At 34.1% G+C, this 20,749-nt stretch overlaps 1 protein-coding gene across 1 annotated transcript in view; it reads right to left on the bottom strand.

Annotated features, from left to right (window-relative positions):
• Positions 1 to 19,747, bottom strand: part of LOC119073312 — a 40,532-nt gene extending 20,785 nt beyond the window's left edge. The window contains exons 1-2 of the mRNA XM_037178704.1: positions 18,924 to 19,747; positions 3,403 to 3,569 (exon numbers count right to left, since the gene is read on the bottom strand). Of these exons, the coding sequence (XP_037034599.1) occupies positions 3,403 to 3,547 (145 nt within the window). The 5' untranslated portion in view covers positions 3,548 to 3,569; positions 18,924 to 19,747. The remainder of the gene's footprint in view (positions 1 to 3,402; positions 3,570 to 18,923) is intronic.
• Positions 19,748 to 20,749: the final 1,002 nt, after the last annotated feature.

Consider the following 20,749-nt stretch of genomic DNA (forward strand, 5'->3'; position numbering starts at 1 on the left):
TGGTTATTTTTGCAATTTAGTGAGTGACTTCGTTACACTTCGTGATTTACGTCGCCTGTGTGCAATGTCGTTTGAAACAGTTTTAGTTCATACAGAAATGAGTGCGAAAAATTTGTATTTGTAAGATAACAACAATATTTTATGCAATTCAGTGATGATATTTGCAACTTACGCAGCCTCTGTGCAATGTTATATGAACGTATTTTGCAAGGGACCTTATCACACTAGTGCACTAGTATTCATACATTGATAACATTTTTGCCGCTGCCTGTTGAGACATGGCAGATATTAACTGACTTTGTTGTTGGTAACATTTGCATTGCAATATAGTCTCTCAGGATTGCAACAGTGGCCTATGTGAGGGAGGTTTTGTTGTTTATTTCAATGAACGTCCCACATAGTGTAGATAAAATTTGTTCTATCGTTAATTAGTAATTTATGCAACTACATCGTGTGACAAAAACTACCACTTTCGCAACGTGTTGTATACAACGTTTTCTGCAACCAGCTGCGAAAAATGAACTTTTGAAATGCAAAACATAACTCTACCTTTAACATACAACCTACTGTATGAACGAAATATGGTATGAACGATCAAGTAGACTAGATGTGATGTTATAACCACATCGTGTGACAAAAACAACCACTTTTCTCAACTAGTTGCATAAATTACTAATGAACGATGAACGACGCTCAATAGCCGAATGGTTAGAGGTGTTGCTCGATAAGCATTGGGTTTTGGTGTCGGTGGTTCGAAATTTGGTCAGGGCAGAATTTTTATTTACGGTTAATGGTTCAGACGTTCAGAAGAAGTGGTGAAAAGTAAATCCATTTCACCACTAGTGATGAAAGGCATATTTGAAAATCCATTTCACAACTAGTGGTGAAAAGTAAAACAGAGAAAAAAGACCATTCGATCGCCACTCTAAAACTAAATGCAATAATCTTCTTCATTACGTTATTAAAAACAGGCACTGTTCTACATAAAACGTTTTTCGCACCTAAAATACATCAACCAGTCATTCACATACAAGTGAGCGAGACGCGTATGTAAAATTGTGGCTATACTTTGACAGATACAGGAATCGCAAATTTCGATAGAGAAATTTCTAACTTTATTTGGCAGTTCCGACATTTCATTTTCATTTACGCCTAATCACGTAAAGCATTGTACCTCCGAGGTAGTAATATACTATTACGGCATCCCATTGTTTGACACAGCCATATCCGTGGATATAGAACTACGTTCTCTGATATGATACTCAATTTGAAATCATGGCAAGTAACCATTTTACAAGAGCAACAAAATTCAGAATTTTAAATTTTCCAGCATCCTTGTTGGATATCATTACCGGTTTCTTTTTTACTATTTGCAGAAAACTTTTAATTAATTCAAGCAATGAAATGGAAAATGAAAGAGTTCTTCGAATACAGAAATTACTTTCGTTCTAAATATTCTGTTCTCCGTGCAAAATTTATCTTTACGCAAATTTTACATCTTCCTTTCAATGTTGTTTTAAAAATAACTTTACCATACTTATATCCCTCTGGAAACTCTTTTTACTATCACGGTTTGTTGATTGCATATGGCGCTGCTGATTCCTCCACAAATTTATTAGGTAAATGGTTTATTAGAACGTATACACTAGTGCGCACTGTGATACTAGGAATTGTTTACATATTCGCATACCTGCATCATTTATTTAATTCGTACAAAAATAAAATAAAATAATTAAATTAACGAACCGTAAAATTAATTTACCGAACTGATGTTATAATTACTCTAATATGCCATTTCAATTTCGTTTAATTACATTTGGAATGGTATTTAAGAATGAACGAAAACACACCGTATCATACTATCCACGCTGCCGCTGCACCAGAAGCAGCAATTTAATCTATTTCAGTCGCGTCCACAAATTATTCCCTCAAAATTTTTGTTTGGAATTTTTAAAATGGCTATGGCAATGTCGTTGGTCGACTCAAAATTTCATTACAACGTAATTATCACCAGCAACGGTATGCAGTAAATCATAGCCATACGAGAATTCTTCACGAGAGATTCTTGTTCTTAAATGCCATTACGGAAATTTTACAGTTTGTCTTTTATTCGCTTTTTTCGTTGTTGGTAAATGATGAATGGTGGTAGCAAAAGAGAGAATATTTTGCAAGAAAAAAAAAACCGAAAGAGTGAAATCCGAATCCGTGGACGGTCACTTGCTACAGCCGACACATCACGCTCACTTTAAAAGATGTGGAATCTTACAGCGACTAACATTCTAAAAACCAGATTTCAGTTTTTCGAAGTTGCGGGAAATTGTAATAAGATGTCATGAGTCTAAACAAATATTTTTATGATAAAATTATTCCTTTTCCTTTTCGTTCTATAATGTAGTTTCAAATTATTAAAAATTCCAATATTTCCAGCTCTAACGTTTCCATCGTCGAATTTAGAATCATACGTTAAATTTTGTACTCCACGAACGAGCCGATCAATGCCGGGTAATCATTACGGAGCCAGAATAACACAACGAATTTCCAAATTAAGGAGACTTTTGAAATGAGAAAATGAAAATAAAAAGTGTTTTCGTTGAAAAACATCGAAAAATTCAACAGAAAACAAACATTTCACAAAAAGATGTATTGTGGCCACAATGGCACTTTTGTATCGACAGTAGGTCTTCAAAAATTTTAAGTCTTGAAATGGCTTCAGAAATCGAGCGTGCGTTTTTGTGCTTTTTGTAATGCAAACATTACAAAATTACAAAATTCCGCTACACCAAAAACGCGGATTCGATTTGTAAAGCCATTAGGAAAGTGACAACTTTTTAATTGGTGAACTTTGAAAGAGCATAAAAAAGTTCTCTAAAGTTTACCTTTGAACCAGAAAAAAAGGAGGTTCAAGGTCCTACATTCGCTCATGGAACCTTGCGAAAAACGTAATATTATGCCAAAAACGCAAGGTTCAGGGAGCGTCCAAGGTCCCAGCAACTTTTTCTCTGGTTCAAACTTTTGTGAACTTTTTTACACTCTTTCAAAGTTCACCAATTAAAAAGTTGTCACTTATGTATGTGTAGGAAAATCATTTAAAGACTAGGAACCTCCTCGTGTAACTTAATTAAAGAACTACGAACCATAAAAGTAAATGAAAATTTAAGGCACTAGCTCAAACAAACAAAAATGCAGGAAAAGTTAATTCAAATAATATGCAATTTTTTCCAAATGCACATAATACGTTCTTAACGAGCATTTATGTATCCATTCGAATGTTGAATACATAGCATAATCGACGAGTTAAACAAAAAAACCACCCTTTATGTTTACCCCTTTGATGTAACGTTTTGTGTTAGTAGCTTAGCATTTCGTTGTTATTAACTTAAAATAGTAAAAGCAAAAATTTACCTGCCAATCGACCATACTTTTGAAACATTCTCTCGACATCTGTTTTTGAACATTGAAAAGTATTCAAATTTCCAACGAAGACTCTTGAATTAACCGCCTGTGGATCTTGGGAATTAGTCTGATTGGATAACTTTGACATCTTCATGATAACGGTTTGCGTTGAGTATCTGAAAAGAAAACATTTTTTTTAATAAAGTGATTTCCAGGTTATAAGTTAGTAGATTCCATTAGATGTAGCGGAAGTAATTTCTTACATAAGGTGAACTCTAAAGTATATTTGTGAACAACGAGCTTTGGAAACTGTTATTTCGACAAGGTAGATTTACAAGTGAACACCCAAAAACTTGAGTAAAGTGCTGCCGTATTAACCAAAAACATCGCATGTCTTTTCGCATTAGCTTTTAAAGGCTTTCGAGATTATTTTTTTTGAGCTTCGAATGGAATGTTCCACTTTTTGAATGAAATGTAAAAGAAGCTCACAGAAGCTTTCGAAAGCTCTTAAAAGCTAATGCGAAAAGACATGCGATGTTTTTGGTTAACACGGCAGAGGGACAGTTTACTCTTTTTTAGAGACTTTTTACTCACGGTTTGTGAGTAAAATGCCTCAATTGTCAAAGTGATAAAGGATACGGAAAATGTGTCTGCCGACTATTCGAATCTTAGGATCGGTAGACTTTCTACCACTTGACTAGTTGACAAGTATTGTACCATTGCGCACTCTTATCACTCTCGTGTAATGGATTTGAGTGATTTTTTTGTAAGTGGGCCAGGCTCCGTCTGAGCTATTTTTTAGCGACGCTTTGTTCACATGCCCAGATATAGTCCTTCCAGCTAGTGAACTTCCAACAAAAGTCGAAAATGAGTGTTTTTGTGCGTGATTTATTGCCTTTAAAATATCAAAAATAATGTTTCAGTCAAAGGCTGGAAATTTTGATGCCCAGTACTTTCCAACTGGCAACCAGCCTGATTTCCAGGTACGTCTAACCGCAAACAGTGAGGCATTCTCGGAACAAAGATGTGGTAATGCCAATATAAAGGCAGAGGTGTAAGTGCCAGATAGCAATATTTTTTGAGTAAAAACTAAAGAGAGTCAGAGTCTCAACCATCTCAGCCAATTTAAATTCTTCGCCCAATTATACTCTGCTTCAAGACATCAACGGCAATAATATGACAAATAAAATGCAACTCTTCAGGCTGGTTTTCTACATTTAATAATGTCACATTGAAATACCTCTTACACATTACCTGCCAGAACTTTCGTTCTTATGATATTCAGTTACGGTAACATTCAATTAGTTTACATGAAGTCAAGTGCATCTCATTCAATGCGAAATAACAATCATCATTGATATAAATAAATTAGAACCAGTTGCTTTTTCCATTCGAAACAGTCCGGAATTTCGCTTTCAATCTTTCAATATAATAGCAAATGAATGAAAGAACAGAACCAAACTGTGTACATAACAACAGCAGCATCCATCCATCCAACCCAGGAAAGATGTTCGACTTGAAGGAGTATAAGCACAACTTTTTCTTCTCTTTTTTTATTCTTCTTCGTCTTCCATTCTTCTTCAACAACTAAAATAAATATAAAAACAAACTCGAATTGTAATTGGATTAATATTGTTTTGTATCATTCCCTGGGAGGTACAATAATCATATAATAAAGAATTAATGAATATCAGCGGGTCACGCTGAGTATGGATATTGGAAAAGTAAATTGTATAAATGCATCACGTAATGTCTTTGTATTTGCTCAATTAGATATCCTTTTGGGTCTATAAACTACAAGATGCTTCTTGCCCCCGTACCCCGTATACTATTTTATGTATAATAATGAATAGTGAATGTGATAGTATAATCGAGCCGTATGTATATATACAGATCGGGGCAGACGTATATGCATATAGGTATACAGTGTGTGGTAGCATCTTATACCACGTATTTGTATATTCTACGATATGTGCTACGATTATTGCAGAGGCGCCGAATAACATAAATATTTTTCTTTCCCAACATTCTAGCAATTCTTCCTTGATATTTATGGGTGGATATAAACAATGGACAGTGGTAAATTTATTGAATTGTTAATGCTGATGCTGATGAAATGAACATTTTCGTTTTTTTTTTTTTAGTTTTCACTTAAATTATTTAGGATATTTGTAAATGAAATTTAATTGAAAATTGTGCGGCTAACCCATCAGCCAAAGTTACCGGAATGTTTGTGTTTAGAATTCGATAATTTGCGATAGTGTAAACACGCTCGTCCGGAATTGTTGACACATTAAGGTAAACAATATGAATGTTCAATGGACGCATAGAGTGATGAAGTTTGCAGAATATTCAATCGGATAGAAATGAAAACCGAAACAATTTCTCTTGTGTGGTTTATGCATAAATTTCAGGCTTGTCAATTGAAGACCTAGATTCTTCTGGTACCCGAGACTAGACTGTTCGTCCTTCATCTACAATCCATAACTAATCCACAAAAAAGAATTGTGTCGGTTTCATATACCTCAGAGAAACCAAGAACGATACCATTCGACAGAATTTTGTAATTTAAACATGCCACATCTGAGTCAGTGGCAACACCATTTTCTAGTGGCTCCCTCCATCGACTTAGAGGGGAACGTATTGTGTACTAAAAATTGTAAAAGGGATAAAATCCACGGAAGCGTTCATATTTCCAACGTTCTGAAAGAACAGGTTAAGAAATTCACAAAGGCAACCTTTGTTAGGCGCACTCAGACTTATAGATTGTGTGAAAAGTCAACTAATTTGAAAAGTTTCTTTCTGTAACTTGAAATTGAAACCTGTATGGCGCCACAGAGAAACTTGACTTGACCTTCACGATTAAATAAATGAATAAAAAAATAAAACAAACCACGTATCTAATTCCATGTCTATGTCGCTACCTCTCAAGTACAATATACCTTGAATTGATCTTGCTTGAAGCTGTTAAAAAATGATTTTTTTAAAGTAGCTGATTCAACCACGAGGGGTGAACCATCCTTTTTTTCGAAGGATTATTTGGTGATTATTTCAGAGTGGTTCAACCATTGCACAGTTCAATTTTTTTTGTGTGCACCGAACAACTGAAATACGACGTATTACTCGCAAAAGTTGTGAAAGACTACTTGATAATTTGATTGTTCGTCGAAAAGTGATGTATTGATTTATTTGAGTGATTGTCTATATCAGTTGTCCTTAGCACAAAACGTTGTTTGTACACAACGAATTTTGAAAACCGACGCATTATCTATTTCTGTGTTTTACTTGAGTTTCTGATTTCTCCATACAAAAATACATGCAAAATTCACAAAAAACCAGTAAACCACGAAACAGAAAATGTGTCGATTTTCGAAATTCCGCGAGTGTAGACAGGAAAACTCGATTTTTTCAGCAGCTGTCCTAAATTTTCTTTGTAGCTCGTGAGTAAAACTTAGGACGGCTTCTGAAAAAATCTACTTTTATTGTATTCGTACAAAAAATACTATTCAGAGCACCCATGTCTGTCCTTTGAGATTAACAGTAGACAAGTTTATGCTATTCTGTCATAGGTTTCGTGTCTTTTGCCATGATTTTAGACACAACAATTTATCAACATAATTAACGATGTAACGAATTAATTATAATTTCAAAATGTTATGCATCACCGTACACTAATTTCCATCATCTATCTTTTAATAGGAATCGCGCAAAGACATAATTCTTACACTTAAAATAGCGTAACGCACTTCAAGACATTGCTTATCCATCAACAACATCAACTATGGCACACTGAATAAACAAAAATATGTTTGAGATGCTTCATTAAACGCTGATGAAATTTTTATCGGTTATATGAGTCAAACTGTAATGACTTAAAGATGGCTTTTCATTTTTGAAGCGTAAAAAAACGACGAAGAGGGAAAAAATTCTCGCATGAAATATTGGATTGAATATAATTTTTTTTTTATTGATGTGCGAGAAGATGGTGAGGATGCACACTTTTAAAATAATTTTAATTAATTAACTTCGCTTGCGTCGATCCAATTACGTTTAAAATATAAAATACGAACAAAATCTAATTATAAAATAAAATTGAAATTTATTGATGTGACCTTAATTACCGTTGAAATATCACAGCGTAACGAATCAGCTAGAGAATTTTCCCTAAATACTCATCTATTTCGCTGGATTTTTTTTATTCTTATTCTTAATAAGAAAAATAAGAAAAGTGAATTGAAAATATTTTCATTCGGTACGAATGGTAGTACCATAATGTTAGAGAGAAGCATATACACACAGTTGGATGTAGGAAAAAATAGAAAAAATCTCTTACTTCATCGATTTTTACCTTTAGATTCCAGTGTGACGAAATTTCATTTTGTTATTTCTTCGTCTTTGATGTTTTAAAACTATTTTTCACATCGTTTAGTTGAAGCATAAATAGACATCTGGTAAATTTAGATTGGTGTCTGATGTGTTACTCAAATGATGAGTATTACTTACACATAGCATCGGTTGGATGGTGGAATATTACTATGCATCAGAACGTAAAACCTAAAGAAGTAATAGATTTTTCATCAAATACAAGACGATACTTTAAACAAAAGCAGTAACAGGCTTCATGGCGGTACGAGGTTGTAGTTTATCATAGGTTCAATTATGTTGCATGCAGGAGAAAGGTTAAATTTAGAACTTCTGGAGGTTTTTATCGTAGTTAGAGTTTAAGTGAAAGTTTTCCGTAATTTAAAAACTTATAGATATCCGATGACAGTTTCGTATTTGAGTCTTGACTATAAATCAATTTATTTAGTGTCCAGCTAAAACAGCAAACATAAAACAGCATCAAAACATAAAACACATAATCATAGATTAGAGAGCTTTCAGCAGCTTTAAGCTTCTTTTGTATTCCACCGAAATATTTCACTTTTCCATTGGAATCTAAAAGAAGTCCAAAGCTTTCGAAAGCTCTCCAAAGCACACAAACGATGGCTTAACACTGTAGATGAAAAGTACGTCTTTTGACGTTTTTCAATAATACTCTGAGCGCCAATTCACCTTAATGCTAAGAGTGGTCAATACGATTTGAACCCTTAAGGCGGCAACTGTCTTATATTATCAAACCATGGCGGCAGTGGTACGTTGTTGCAAGAACACTATGAGGGATTTTTTTGAAAGTGGACCAGGCTCCGTCGGAGCTATTTTTTCGAGGCGGTTTGTTCATATGCCCAGATAGCCCTTGGTCCCAATAGTCCAAAACCGCTGTCGTTTAACTTTCATATTTGCGTCTTGGCTGGTGGTGAAGGTGCAAAAGTCGAAAAAAGGGTGTTTTTATACGTGATTTACTGCCGCTACAGACAATGGACACACATGTGTGGCGGCTCGTTGGATAGGTACTGTACAGGAGAACCGGGGCAAGCATAGATATCTTACATGTTCTGTGCCATTGTTCGAAAATAACAAAAATATTGTGTCAGTTAAAGGCCGTAAATTTTGATGAACTTCAAAAGGTGATATCTCGCACCTGGAGAATGTTTATGGTTAGATCATTGGATGCAGACATCAAAAACAGCATAATTCGTGTATTTTTCTAAAATCAATATTTTGCTTTCGAGTGAAGGAAGACATTTGCTTTATACCCAAAAAAGTATCCTGAAAACTTTCACTTCTATGGCAATTGAGGTATAATTGTAGAGCTGGGTTAAGCCTCTATCAGGGCAACCACTGATCTGTACAACAACAGTCACCAGGCACAAAATATCACCTAATAAAGCTCATCAAAATTTCCGGCCTTTGACTGATACATACTTTTTGTTATTTTCGAATAGTGCTTGAGTACACATTTGATATCTGTCTTTGCCCCGGGTCTCCTGGACAGTACCTATCCAACGAGCCGCCACACATGTGTGTCCATCGTCTGCAGCGGCAGTAAATCACGTATAAAAAACCTTTTATTTTCGACTTTTGCACCTTCAACACCAGACAAGACGCAAACATGAAAATTAAACGACTACGGTTTTGGACTATTGGGACCAAGGGCTATCTGGGCATATGAACAAACCGTCGCAAAAAGTAGCTCCGACGGAGCCTGGTCCACTTTCGAAAAAATCCCTCTATACCAATCAGGGAAAATATTCGCGAAAATATTTTCTCGAATTTTCTTAAATTTTCGCGATTTTCTTGAAAACTTTTCGTAAAAATTCATGAAAATTTCAGAAAATCGCGAAAATTTGAGAAAATATTGTCGCGATTATAGACACTGATACCAATTTACACACGAGCAGCACTAGCGAATCATAAGTTGATTGATTGATTTAATTTATCCATGACAAAAAATGTGTACCCTATAAGTACGCTGACGGAACCGAAAACAGTCAGCCTGCATTAAATTTGAACTTCGCCATTTGCTACTCCTTTTGTTTAAATCATCCCACGTTTGATGCCGATCATGTGTCATGTTGTCGATAGCAACTGATTAGTCGTATTTAAAAATTTAACTAAAATTGGAACATACCGTCTCTTCTATGTCACATACATCCACTAAACGAGACACTAAAATAGCTCATTGTTCATTTCATTAATTCAGTTTTTTTAAACCTTTTTTTTAGAGACTATCCGTCGTCTGGATATGCATTACTTGGTTAGAGTTGACATCCTAATATAGACGATTGGAAAGCATGTATAAAAAAGGTATATTAACAGCATTAGCTTTTGCATGTTATGTCACCGGTATATATCCAGCATTCAATGTAATGGTGCTTAAGCAAGTTAGAGGAGAATATTTAAATTATTTTGTGTAGACTGTAGACTGCATAGAGAGAATGATAATATTTGTGTAGATGCTATTCGTGAACGTAATGTCCTAAAGTTAACTAAGCATCATTATTTCGGTAGTTGGAGATGCAGTGTGTTGATGGCTGCAACGATGCATACATACACTGAATGGCTCGTATGATGCAGTCCATATACGATGAATATTTGTGTATATATCTAGCCTACATTCAGGTGAGACATCAATTAAGTTCTTAAATTTACTCAGAGTGTATACTTCGAGGCGTCTAGACTGAACTTGCTATTGGCTGTAACGGGCTAGTGAGGTCTCTAAACAAATAGAAAAGCAGAATGGATCTACTTACTGTTTTGCACACGTACCAAATCCCACTGCATTTAAAACATTGTGTGGAAAAGCTTCTTAATTAAGATGCAGAAGATGCGTTACACACGTTTTGAGGAGAAGTGTGTGCAATTTCTCAAAAGACTTAAAAGACCTCCTGCCTCGCGTTCAGATTGGGTAGAAAACAAATTTTGTGAACTAATTTTCAATCTAAACTTTACTCATTATAGTGTTATACATACGTCATTTCGAGTGGTTGTGGTCGATGTCTAGACGTGAAAGATTCGTTTACAGTATTATAATATTCGTCTATCACACAGCGAGTGTTTTAATTGAATTAAAAATCGCCACATTTGCTTCCACCGAAAAATTAAATAAATAAAAATTCACCGAAAATTCTGCCATCGTTATGTCAACTGCACGTAACCGTTTCATAAAAAAGCGACAGAAAAAAAAAACCTTTTTTTTAAATACATTGTCATCATATAAATGTGTTCGCGCATGAGAAAATATTAATAAATTCCAATTAAACATGACACATATCCATCATCGAAGAGCCAAAAAAAACCCATACGCTTTAGACGTGCGTTACTGCCAGAAAACAGTATAAACTGTTCGACATATGAATTGTGAAAATACCTGTTGAAACGAATTATTCGCTGGCGAAACGGACGCACATTATACAACACACACCATATTGATCTCGTGTTATTTATATTACGAATTTTTATTTTGACAACCGCAAGTATTTGCTTCAATTTATTCGCGTAAATATAACAAAATATATAAAATGAAAATGTGAAAAAAAAAACCATGAAACGATGAAGCATTATAAATAATTTATCAAAGAATTAATGTTTGTTGGCATTCATGTACGTTGAAAATAAATTTATTTAAAATAGATCACAGTTCAGTAAAATCAAATGAATTCGGTGGGAGGTGAAAAGGTAGAAAATAAAAACTAAACAATTAAATTGAAATATATTTCATTTTATTACGGCCGAAACGCACTCAGAAATATTGAAGTATTCCTGAGTGCGTTTTTGCCGTAATTTGCATAAAACCACAAAACCTTCTTCTCGGTAATTTTGGAGACTTACAATTGTTAAAAGTTTCCCATGTGCAGAATGAGCACCAGCTGAATCTACTAACACACACTTATTGTATGATAAACAATCAAAACACATTCTTAACAATGTGTTTTACTTCATTCATACGGTGTTATGTGTAGCTAAAGTAGCTCCTTAGAATTGTTTACAAACTGGAGCTACGCAGGTCACTTGTTATGTTTTATTATTATGAAAAATAAATGAAATGAAATGTGCGCGAATAGATGACGACGTTAACGTAGAAATGAACTGTGGTTGAGTCTTGCATCTTGCATCAGGTAATAATCACCATTTCTGAAGTGGCGACATCTGTTCATTTTCATAGCAATTTTACGGTTCAACATAGAACTAGTCCAAATTTTTCATTTGGGCCATCGTTGCTTCTACTGCTGAATATGAAGTAACATACAGCTAATAGAACTATTTATTGCATTCTATATATTTAGCTATCATTTTCTTACCAATCTGGATTTTCTACGATATGCGTGATACACACTAGGCATACCCTCGGTAAGACTCTCCTGACCTAAGAGTAATTACTCTAAGCTCTTGGCGCACAAAAATAAAAGTCGTAGAACAAATGTTTTTCGAATCGAGTAACTATTTGGTGAGGTACTAATATACATGTATAGGTAGGCTTTCGGTGTATCAGTGCGCCAGTAATTATGTCGCGAATGGGGGATATAAATTGTCACACGTTAATTTTAATCGACATAAAACATTAGTCTAGGCAGATTAAAAATAAATTTTCAAATACTCTATCCTCCACAGCACGCAAAGAATTGCTGCAAATGAATGTGACCATAAATAAATACTTTCCGCAAAGATTAATAAACATTCAATTGTTAGTTTTAAATCGAGTTACGGCGTTCCAATTTTCGTATATTTCACGTTTTCAATTTCATTTATTTTCTGCGGTGCAATAAACGGGGAAAAACATTAAAAAAAATATAAATTTTCATATTTATGCAAATTAATTGGCTTTTCGCGCATATCCAACCATTCACAAAAGCTACAAATTGTTCTTCATTAATAGCTAATTTGATTATCGTCTATGGCTGTTTCCGTTGCAATTATTGCCATTTCGAAGCTTTCATTTAATATATTTTCAAAAACAGAAACAGTGAAAAATTTATTAATTTTTAATGAATATGGAACGAGGTACTAAAATATCACACAATGGAAAATGCTACGAGCAAAAATTTTGGATTATAGCTTACTCTAGCTCTTTCTATCTGCATCGCAACTCTTTCTAGCAGATCAATTCGAAAAGATTAACGTTCAATCTGCGAAAATTAACTATTTGTTTTGATAAAATGTCAGAGAACAAAAGCTAACAAACGTCAGTTTCACGTAAGGCATTATAGATTTGTTCCTAGTAACTGTAAACACGAGTTTTCACTGTTCGAACGAACACGATTTCATCCACAGAGATCGGATTTTACATAAATGTTGATGAGGTTATGTCTCTATGAATGAAATGTGACAGTAATGTGACAGCTCGTATGGCTTAAAACAGACCTATTCACGTCGTTACGCGTGATGTCAGTAAATGGCATGCTTCTTGATAGTGGCAGCACTAATTCGGTATTATTTCAAAGTTGAAATGTCAATAGACCTTTCCAGCACCTCAAAATTCACAGAATCATAGCACTGAACCAAGCATGAGAACAGAATTTTCAAGTGAGGTCTACTCGACGCAGTAGTCAAAATTTCTTATATAAATTAAGTTTGTAAGGTTGGTATAATGCCTACTGCGTCATAATTTTATTTATAAAAAGAGAGAAGATTTTCCCTTAAAAAACTCTGTTCTAGTGCTTCGTCCAGATCTATTACAGAATTAAAAAGCAAATAGGAGAAAGCTTCAAATCTGATTTTTTTTTGTATTTTTCAAAAAACGTTTTCAACATTTGCTTACTGTCTACCTGCTTCCAATGACGCGGCCTGCAACTGACAAAAGACCTTCACAAACTAACCTTCCACTAACCCTTTCAAACATCGACTAGTCGTAAAGATGTACTAATTTGACGTAACCCGATGAATTTATGTACAGTCTACATTTAGGCTAGGCTTGAGATATGAATTAAGAGCGATTTTCTAGCCTACATTTGTGCGCAAAAATATTCGTTTTTTGAAATCATCAAAATCTTTTTTTGAAAAAGTAAAACCATTAAAGCATGTAAAAATGTGTTACTTTTAAGGGAAAAATTGGTTTGTGGTCGATAACTTAACCCACTTGGAGAAACCTTTGCAAAACACACAAATTTACACATTTGCAAAGGTTTCTCCAAGAACCAATTTTTCTCTTAAAAGTACCACATTTTTGCGTGCTTTAATGGTTTTACTTTTTCAAAAAAAGATTTTGGTTCAGAGAAATCATCAAAAACGAATATTTTTGCGCACAAACATAGGCTAGAAAATTGCCAAGGGGTGATCGCTCTTAAGCAGATAAAGTTTTTCCAAAAGTATTTGCATACTTCAAGGCGTGGTTCAGAAGTCACGTTAGGCCGGTGGTCCAAACTAAACTTGTTATTGGTCATAAAAGATGGTTAGTGAGGTCTCTAAACAAAGCCAAGCCACACAAAATATCCCTCAAACTCAGTTAAAAGTATCCAATTTTGTGAAGAAAGGAAAAACAGTGGACCACCCTAATAGTATGTTGATTCATAATTGAAATTGTAAAATTGAATGTATATACCTTTCCATTCCAAACTTGAAACTCACATTCAGCATATTGAAATTCTCCCATTTACAAACAACTTCCATTTTACGTGTGGTTGTCCATGGTATTTCCACTAACAAATGTTATCATTACGTCGCCTTTCTACCAAGAATTTCATATTTTCCCTGATTCGTTTCAATTTAATTGAAAGCAAAATATTACAACTAGTGCTGTGATTACACAGATTTTAGTTGACACTTTTACTTCCACCGATATATTGTGACGATATTTTCCCCAGAATGTAAACTTCACAGGCACACGAATCTCGTTCCACAAATTGCAATAACAAAGTTAATGATGAATATATATTTTGCCATCAATACTTGTTGGCATTTTGCTTTCATCGAACCATATTTCTCTCGTTAGCATCGTCGAAGTTTAACTCCATTAAATGCATACATCAATGGTGTTACATTGAAACTATTTTGCATTTATTATTGTATGGCATATTGCAATTAGATAGACTTTATTGGATTAATTTGGCGTGTGTTAGCAGCTTCACTGCAGTATTATCCAAGAGTATATAAATGCAAAAGGATTTATGAACGAGCTTTATGAAGGGGCTTAATCAAAGGTTCATGTACTAGAAATACTTCAATAAGACTATTGCTGAAATAGGTAAGTCGAAAAGGTTACACACTCTTTTGATTAAACTGATTTACCTGATTAAACAGTGATTAACCATTGATTGACCAAGTCAAACATCGTAACTTAGCTAGAAATCGTGATAACTCAATGAAATACAATCATTTAGCTCGAGAGATCACGGTACCGTCTTAATTTTTGTTAAATCAAATTGAGCAACCCATCGGGTAAGCCTGTCAATTGAATCGGATGTGCAAGGTTTCTGTAGCGAATGGTTTTTGTCACTGTTTCGTTTCGATCTGTGAGAAGTATTAAATACGTCTTTCGACATTTTGCATTAAAATGCTGTTCAAAAATACCGTTTCTCATCAGGCCATGGCGACAGTGACAAGAAAATGACAAACCTCCAGGAAGTAGGTCATACCTTTGTACATGTACATCTCCAGCGGATCATAGGAGATGTTAGGGAAATGTTACGGAAAGGCTTCTGTGATTGAGATAATCCATTTTGCATTAATTTGTCCTTTTCAAAAGTTGACGAGAAAGAACTCGGAATTAAAATTCTCAATAATTGTTGGTTCAATCGGTTGGTTGGTGCAATCCAAATAAAGTTCCAGTTGAACCTAGTTCGCTGTTAATGAAAAAACCGAAAAACGACGCATTTTCTAACTCCGGTCGTTCTATCCTGAATCTGGAAATCAGTAAAGCCAACAATAATACAGCCTGGGTGTGGGTGAACTGAGATTGTCATTTTCAAAATTATAAAAAAAAAATCGTTTTGTACGCGGAAGTAAAAGAAATATTTATGAACACCTTCGCTCTTCGTTATAATTAACTCATGATTTTAATTTTTTAATTTTAATTTCTTTCTTTTTTTTTCTAAATATTCACTGTAACTATAAAGAACTCGAACACTTCACATTCACTCATTCACCTCTGATATTTAAAATTTTTTTTATTGAAACCATTTTTCCATTAACACTTCTCTTGAGAACGTATCTAAAATCTAACTGAGCGAAAATATCGTTTAATAAGACGTGATGATATGAGTAGATATTTTATCAGCAATTTATTTGCAATCATAAAGATGTTAGAAATTTAGATTTATTTTCGTGGAAAAAACATTTTTTTTCGTGAGATAGAGAAATTCATTACGACTTGTTTATGGTGATCGAGTTGACGGCTGAATGATGTTTAGAATTTAATGCAAAGGAAGAGGAAGATACATTTGAGAAATGAATCAATTCAAAGATTGTTTGGCTATGCATTGTTGTTGCGGTTCAGAAACTTCGTTTTAAATCCTATTCATAAAAATCAAAATTTTGAGTTCAATTTTAAACAGAATAATTGGCGTAAATATTCATATACAGTAAAACAACCAATTACAAGGCCCTTCAATACGAACGAACAAAAGAAAATACTCGTAATGGACACTGCTTTTAAACAAAAACCTTCTTAAGAGGTTCCGAGCCTACGCTGAAATTGTAGCATACATTTCTGCGTTTCGAAATTTTTGATCGCTGATATCTTTTTACGAGAGCCCTTTTTGAAAAATGTACGACCACATTTTCGAGTAAAAATATGTCAGCTTTGAATAAAAAATAAAATTGTCTGTGAAAGTTTCATGTGCTTTGAGAAAACTGTACCTATGTCCCAAATTTGCATCAAAGGTACACTTTTCTCAAAGCACATGGAACTTTCACAGACAATTTTATTTTTTATTCAAAGATGACATAATTTTACTCGAAAATGTGGTCGTACATTTTTCAAAAAGGGCTCTCGTAAAAAGATATCAGCGATCAAAAATTTCGAAACGCAGAAATGTAGGCTACAATTTCAGCGTAGGCTCGGAAGCTCTTAATAGACATGGATGATTTGCTGAAAAGCATATATTTAGGCGTATTTTAAATAGCTGATTTTAGATGATAACTTTTCACAATAAACTTTTTTCTCAAATGTACGACCGCAATAACGACTACGAATGTTTCAATAAAAGTTTTCAGTAAAAGTTAGATTTAGTTGTAGCAGTTAAACTAGCTCTGAGAAACGTCTACAGAAACACAAAAACGTAGGCTACAATTTTCGCCCTCTTAAGACTCAGTATACATGTGAAAGATTAAAGAAAATCAACAGAAACGACAATCCGATTGAACAACAATCGTCCAACCATACAAAGGCTGGTTTACAGATTAAACCACTTATCTTCGAAAGATTACTGAAACGACTGTATCAGCAATTGAACGTGGTACCTTAACGTTCTTTGAAACATCGTTACAACTTTTGGTAATCGTTGCTCTTACACCAAAGCCTTAAATATACGAAACGCAAAAATTTATCGAAAGTACAGCCAAAAGAATTGACTTTAATAATAAATCGGTTATGAGGCATCGGTACCTAGCTAAAATTGTAGCCTATATCTGCGTGTCTCGTATTTCATTTTTGTCATCAGAATCCTTTTTGAAAAATATACGACCGCAATAACGACCGCGAATGTCGTTTGACCAGCTCTGAGAAAAGTGAACAGTTTAACGGAATTTCCATCTTCTGTCGTTATTGCGGTCGTACATTTTTGAAAAAGGATTCTGGTGGAAAGATATCACCAAAAGTAAACTAAAATCCAGAATTTAAAAAAACGCGCAAATGTATGCTTTTCAGCAAAGCATCGATTCCTCTTAAACAATCATTATGATGGCATAGTTTTGGCCAAAAGAAGAATGTAGATTATGTTGTCTACGCACAGGCATATTTGCTATATTCGGTAAAAAAAATGCACCGTGATGGATCCTCGGTAAAAAATTAATTTCAAGAATTCTTGGACAGGAATAAGTCACTAAGTCGACGATTAGAAATTTGTTGGAACAATAATGGTATGATTGCAGGGAGGTATGAATGAAAAAAATTGGATTTATCGTAAAAAGTTGGTCTCACTTTTTTTTTAACAATTCAATTTCTTCAACGTGTTGCACCGAATTTTATAACGCTTTACCGTGACATACATTTGAGAACTTCAGCATTTTTTACTGTAATGATTTCGAAAAATGATCGTTTTTGTTGGAAATTATTGTACAAAGTCATTACAGTAAAAAAACGCTGAAGTTCTCAAATATACCAACCCAGAAGAACAATTCAAACATGTAAAGTACAAGTTACAAGTTTACTGAAACTTAAAATTGTTTCAACTTTGTTTACAATTTAAAACTTGATTGATCGACTAAAATCACAATCACAACTTCACAATAACATTGCACAATTGATTCAGCACTTCAACTCATTCAAATTTAACTCTGAAATAAGAAAGTGCACAAGGAAATAACGCAGAGATTTTGTCCTGCTTTATGATTTTATCAAATCTTTTCGTCAAAAGTTTTTAGAATTCCAGTGTGGATTCCAGTGTTATCGTAGAATCATCAACACCGACAAAATGTTTGTAGTAAATCTGTACTGTAGTAGACAGTGCAGACGTAGATAGTAGACATGCACTGTAGTGTTTACTACTTCAATCAGTCGATGATTGGTTTGGTGAGGTGGATATAAAATTCATGAAATTTCCCGAAAAATAGTGAAAATTTGCAAAAATTCTCGAAAAATTGTAAAAATTTGTGAAAAGTTCTCGAAAAATCGTGAAAATTCTTGACAAGAATTTCCGAAAATTTTTTGTTAATTTTTATTAAGGTTCAAGGACTTCAACAATTTTATCGAAAATTGGCCCACATATGATCTCAAAAATCAAGCGACAAGACTATCAAGGAGAAAACATTTTCAAACTGATGTTCGTCACTGCCTGAACTCTAGTTGAACTAGAATAACTTGAATAACTCAAGGTTTACTCTAGTTCGAAATAAAAAAAAATGTTCAATGAATTGCTACTAGCCGTACAGACTCTGTGCTACAGAGTTCGTTCAAAAGATCAAAAGGTCCTCTACTACCTCCGGTTGATGGTTTATTTTGTTTTGAAAAACGAAAGTGAAAAAGAAAATATTTTTTACATCTTTTAATCTCTCACCTCTGCTCCGAATTCACTACTCCCAAAGTATAAGTACGATGTTTGTGTTGGCACTGTAATTTATTGAGAAACCTTTGCTGCCATAAAGACCGGTTAATTTATTATTTTATTTTATTTTTCTCGTTCTTCACAATTCTGAAATTTATTTTTATTATCTTTCCGTACATTCACTTGTTTCTAAATGCAATATTAAATAAGAATTTTTTTTTTATTATTATTTTCTTCACATATTCTTCCAAGCAATTTACGTTTATTTATTCAACACTTTTTTTTAACAACAGAGGAAAGGAAAATTCTTTTCTTTGTTTTCTATTTAAAAATTTCGAACACGCAATTTTTCACACATGAATCATAGAAAAGTACCCGCAACAAATTATTTATTACTTTTGATACACAGAAGATAAAAAACGAAAGCATGCACCCCCGAACGAAGAAAACTGCCACACACACCGTTTACTTCTGATATGTAATATCTTTCCTAAACCATAACCGTTATGAATGGGCTGTATGTTTTACACGACAAATATTATCTCGGAACACCTCTTACTCTTTTTTGTGCCGTCGTTGGTTTTTTGCTTCTTCTCTACCGTCGTCGTCTTGCGGTACAATAATAATAATAAACCTGTCAACCAACCGTCGCCGAAAAAAATGTACCACCGAAAAAAGTATATTTTCAAATACAAAACCAGTCGACTCGACAAAGTGTTCGGAAAAACACGTCCAACCTGTTTCACAAGTTTTCACAAACTGATTTTCCCCTTCGCTATATTGTTTAAGTTTTCCCATTCAGTGTTTGAATGCAAGTAAAATTTGTGGCTACAGAGAAATGCTCGCGCGTTTGGGCTGAATGTGTGTATAATATTTCGTCGTTCTGTTTCACTGCAAGATGAATGTTTGAATATTACGATTATTTTTGCTATGTTATATACGAACGGTTGATGATGACGAAGAACATGAAATCGGAAAAAGTCTGAAGGATATGAGGGAATTTACGATGTGGTGCAATATATATCTGTGATTATTTTGCATCTCTCAATATTTAAGTTGCAGCACATGGGAACGTATTGTAACTATGGTGGATTCGCGAGAGAATCGTCGAGAGACAAGCATTGAAAAAGGATGCAATGTTGCTGGTTTCACTAGTAATTAAGTTTATAAATTGAAGCTTAGGCGAGACAGAGGCGATTGATTATATTTTTAGTAAAGCTCATAATGCATTTTTTCAACTGTGACAACTGCATGAGACATGGATTCTTATTGGCAACTTTCATTCTGAAAACTCCGAAAAATTCTGACAAAACTCCGAAATATTCCGACAAAACTCCGAAAATTTCAGAATGTTTTCGGAATTTGAACTTTTCCAAATTTTTCAGCATTTTCAGAATTTTTCAAAATTCAAATTCCCAACAAAAGGCTTTATGTTAGGGGGTTTCGATTTGAGTGAACAAACGAATTGAGTAAGACGAATCAGCTATCGATTAGATTTGTCACGATCTATTCACCAAAAAGGTCCTTACCCGCCAAATTGCATAAATATGAATTCCTGCCATCATCAAAGACGGACGTACTATTTGAATGGTCCCTCATACATCATCACGATCCATCATAATTCTGTTATTAATTCTCTGCCACTATTTCAATATTCCACCTTCTAATTGAGTTGAATTTCACCGCCAGAACAAACTGTTTGCTCAAGATAATGTGTGCTACACTTTGCTTTGCATTTGATTTATACTGTAAAATGACCATAATTTCGTTCCGTAGCAATGTAATCCTTATTTGCGATAAAAATTATTACATTTCAAGCTGATGAAATCGTCCAGAAT

Source organism: Bradysia coprophila, chromosome II, assembly GCF_014529535.1.
Source record: "Bradysia coprophila strain Holo2 chromosome II, BU_Bcop_v1, whole genome shotgun sequence".
Lineage (NCBI taxonomy): Eukaryota > Metazoa > Arthropoda > Insecta > Diptera > Sciaridae > Bradysia > Bradysia coprophila.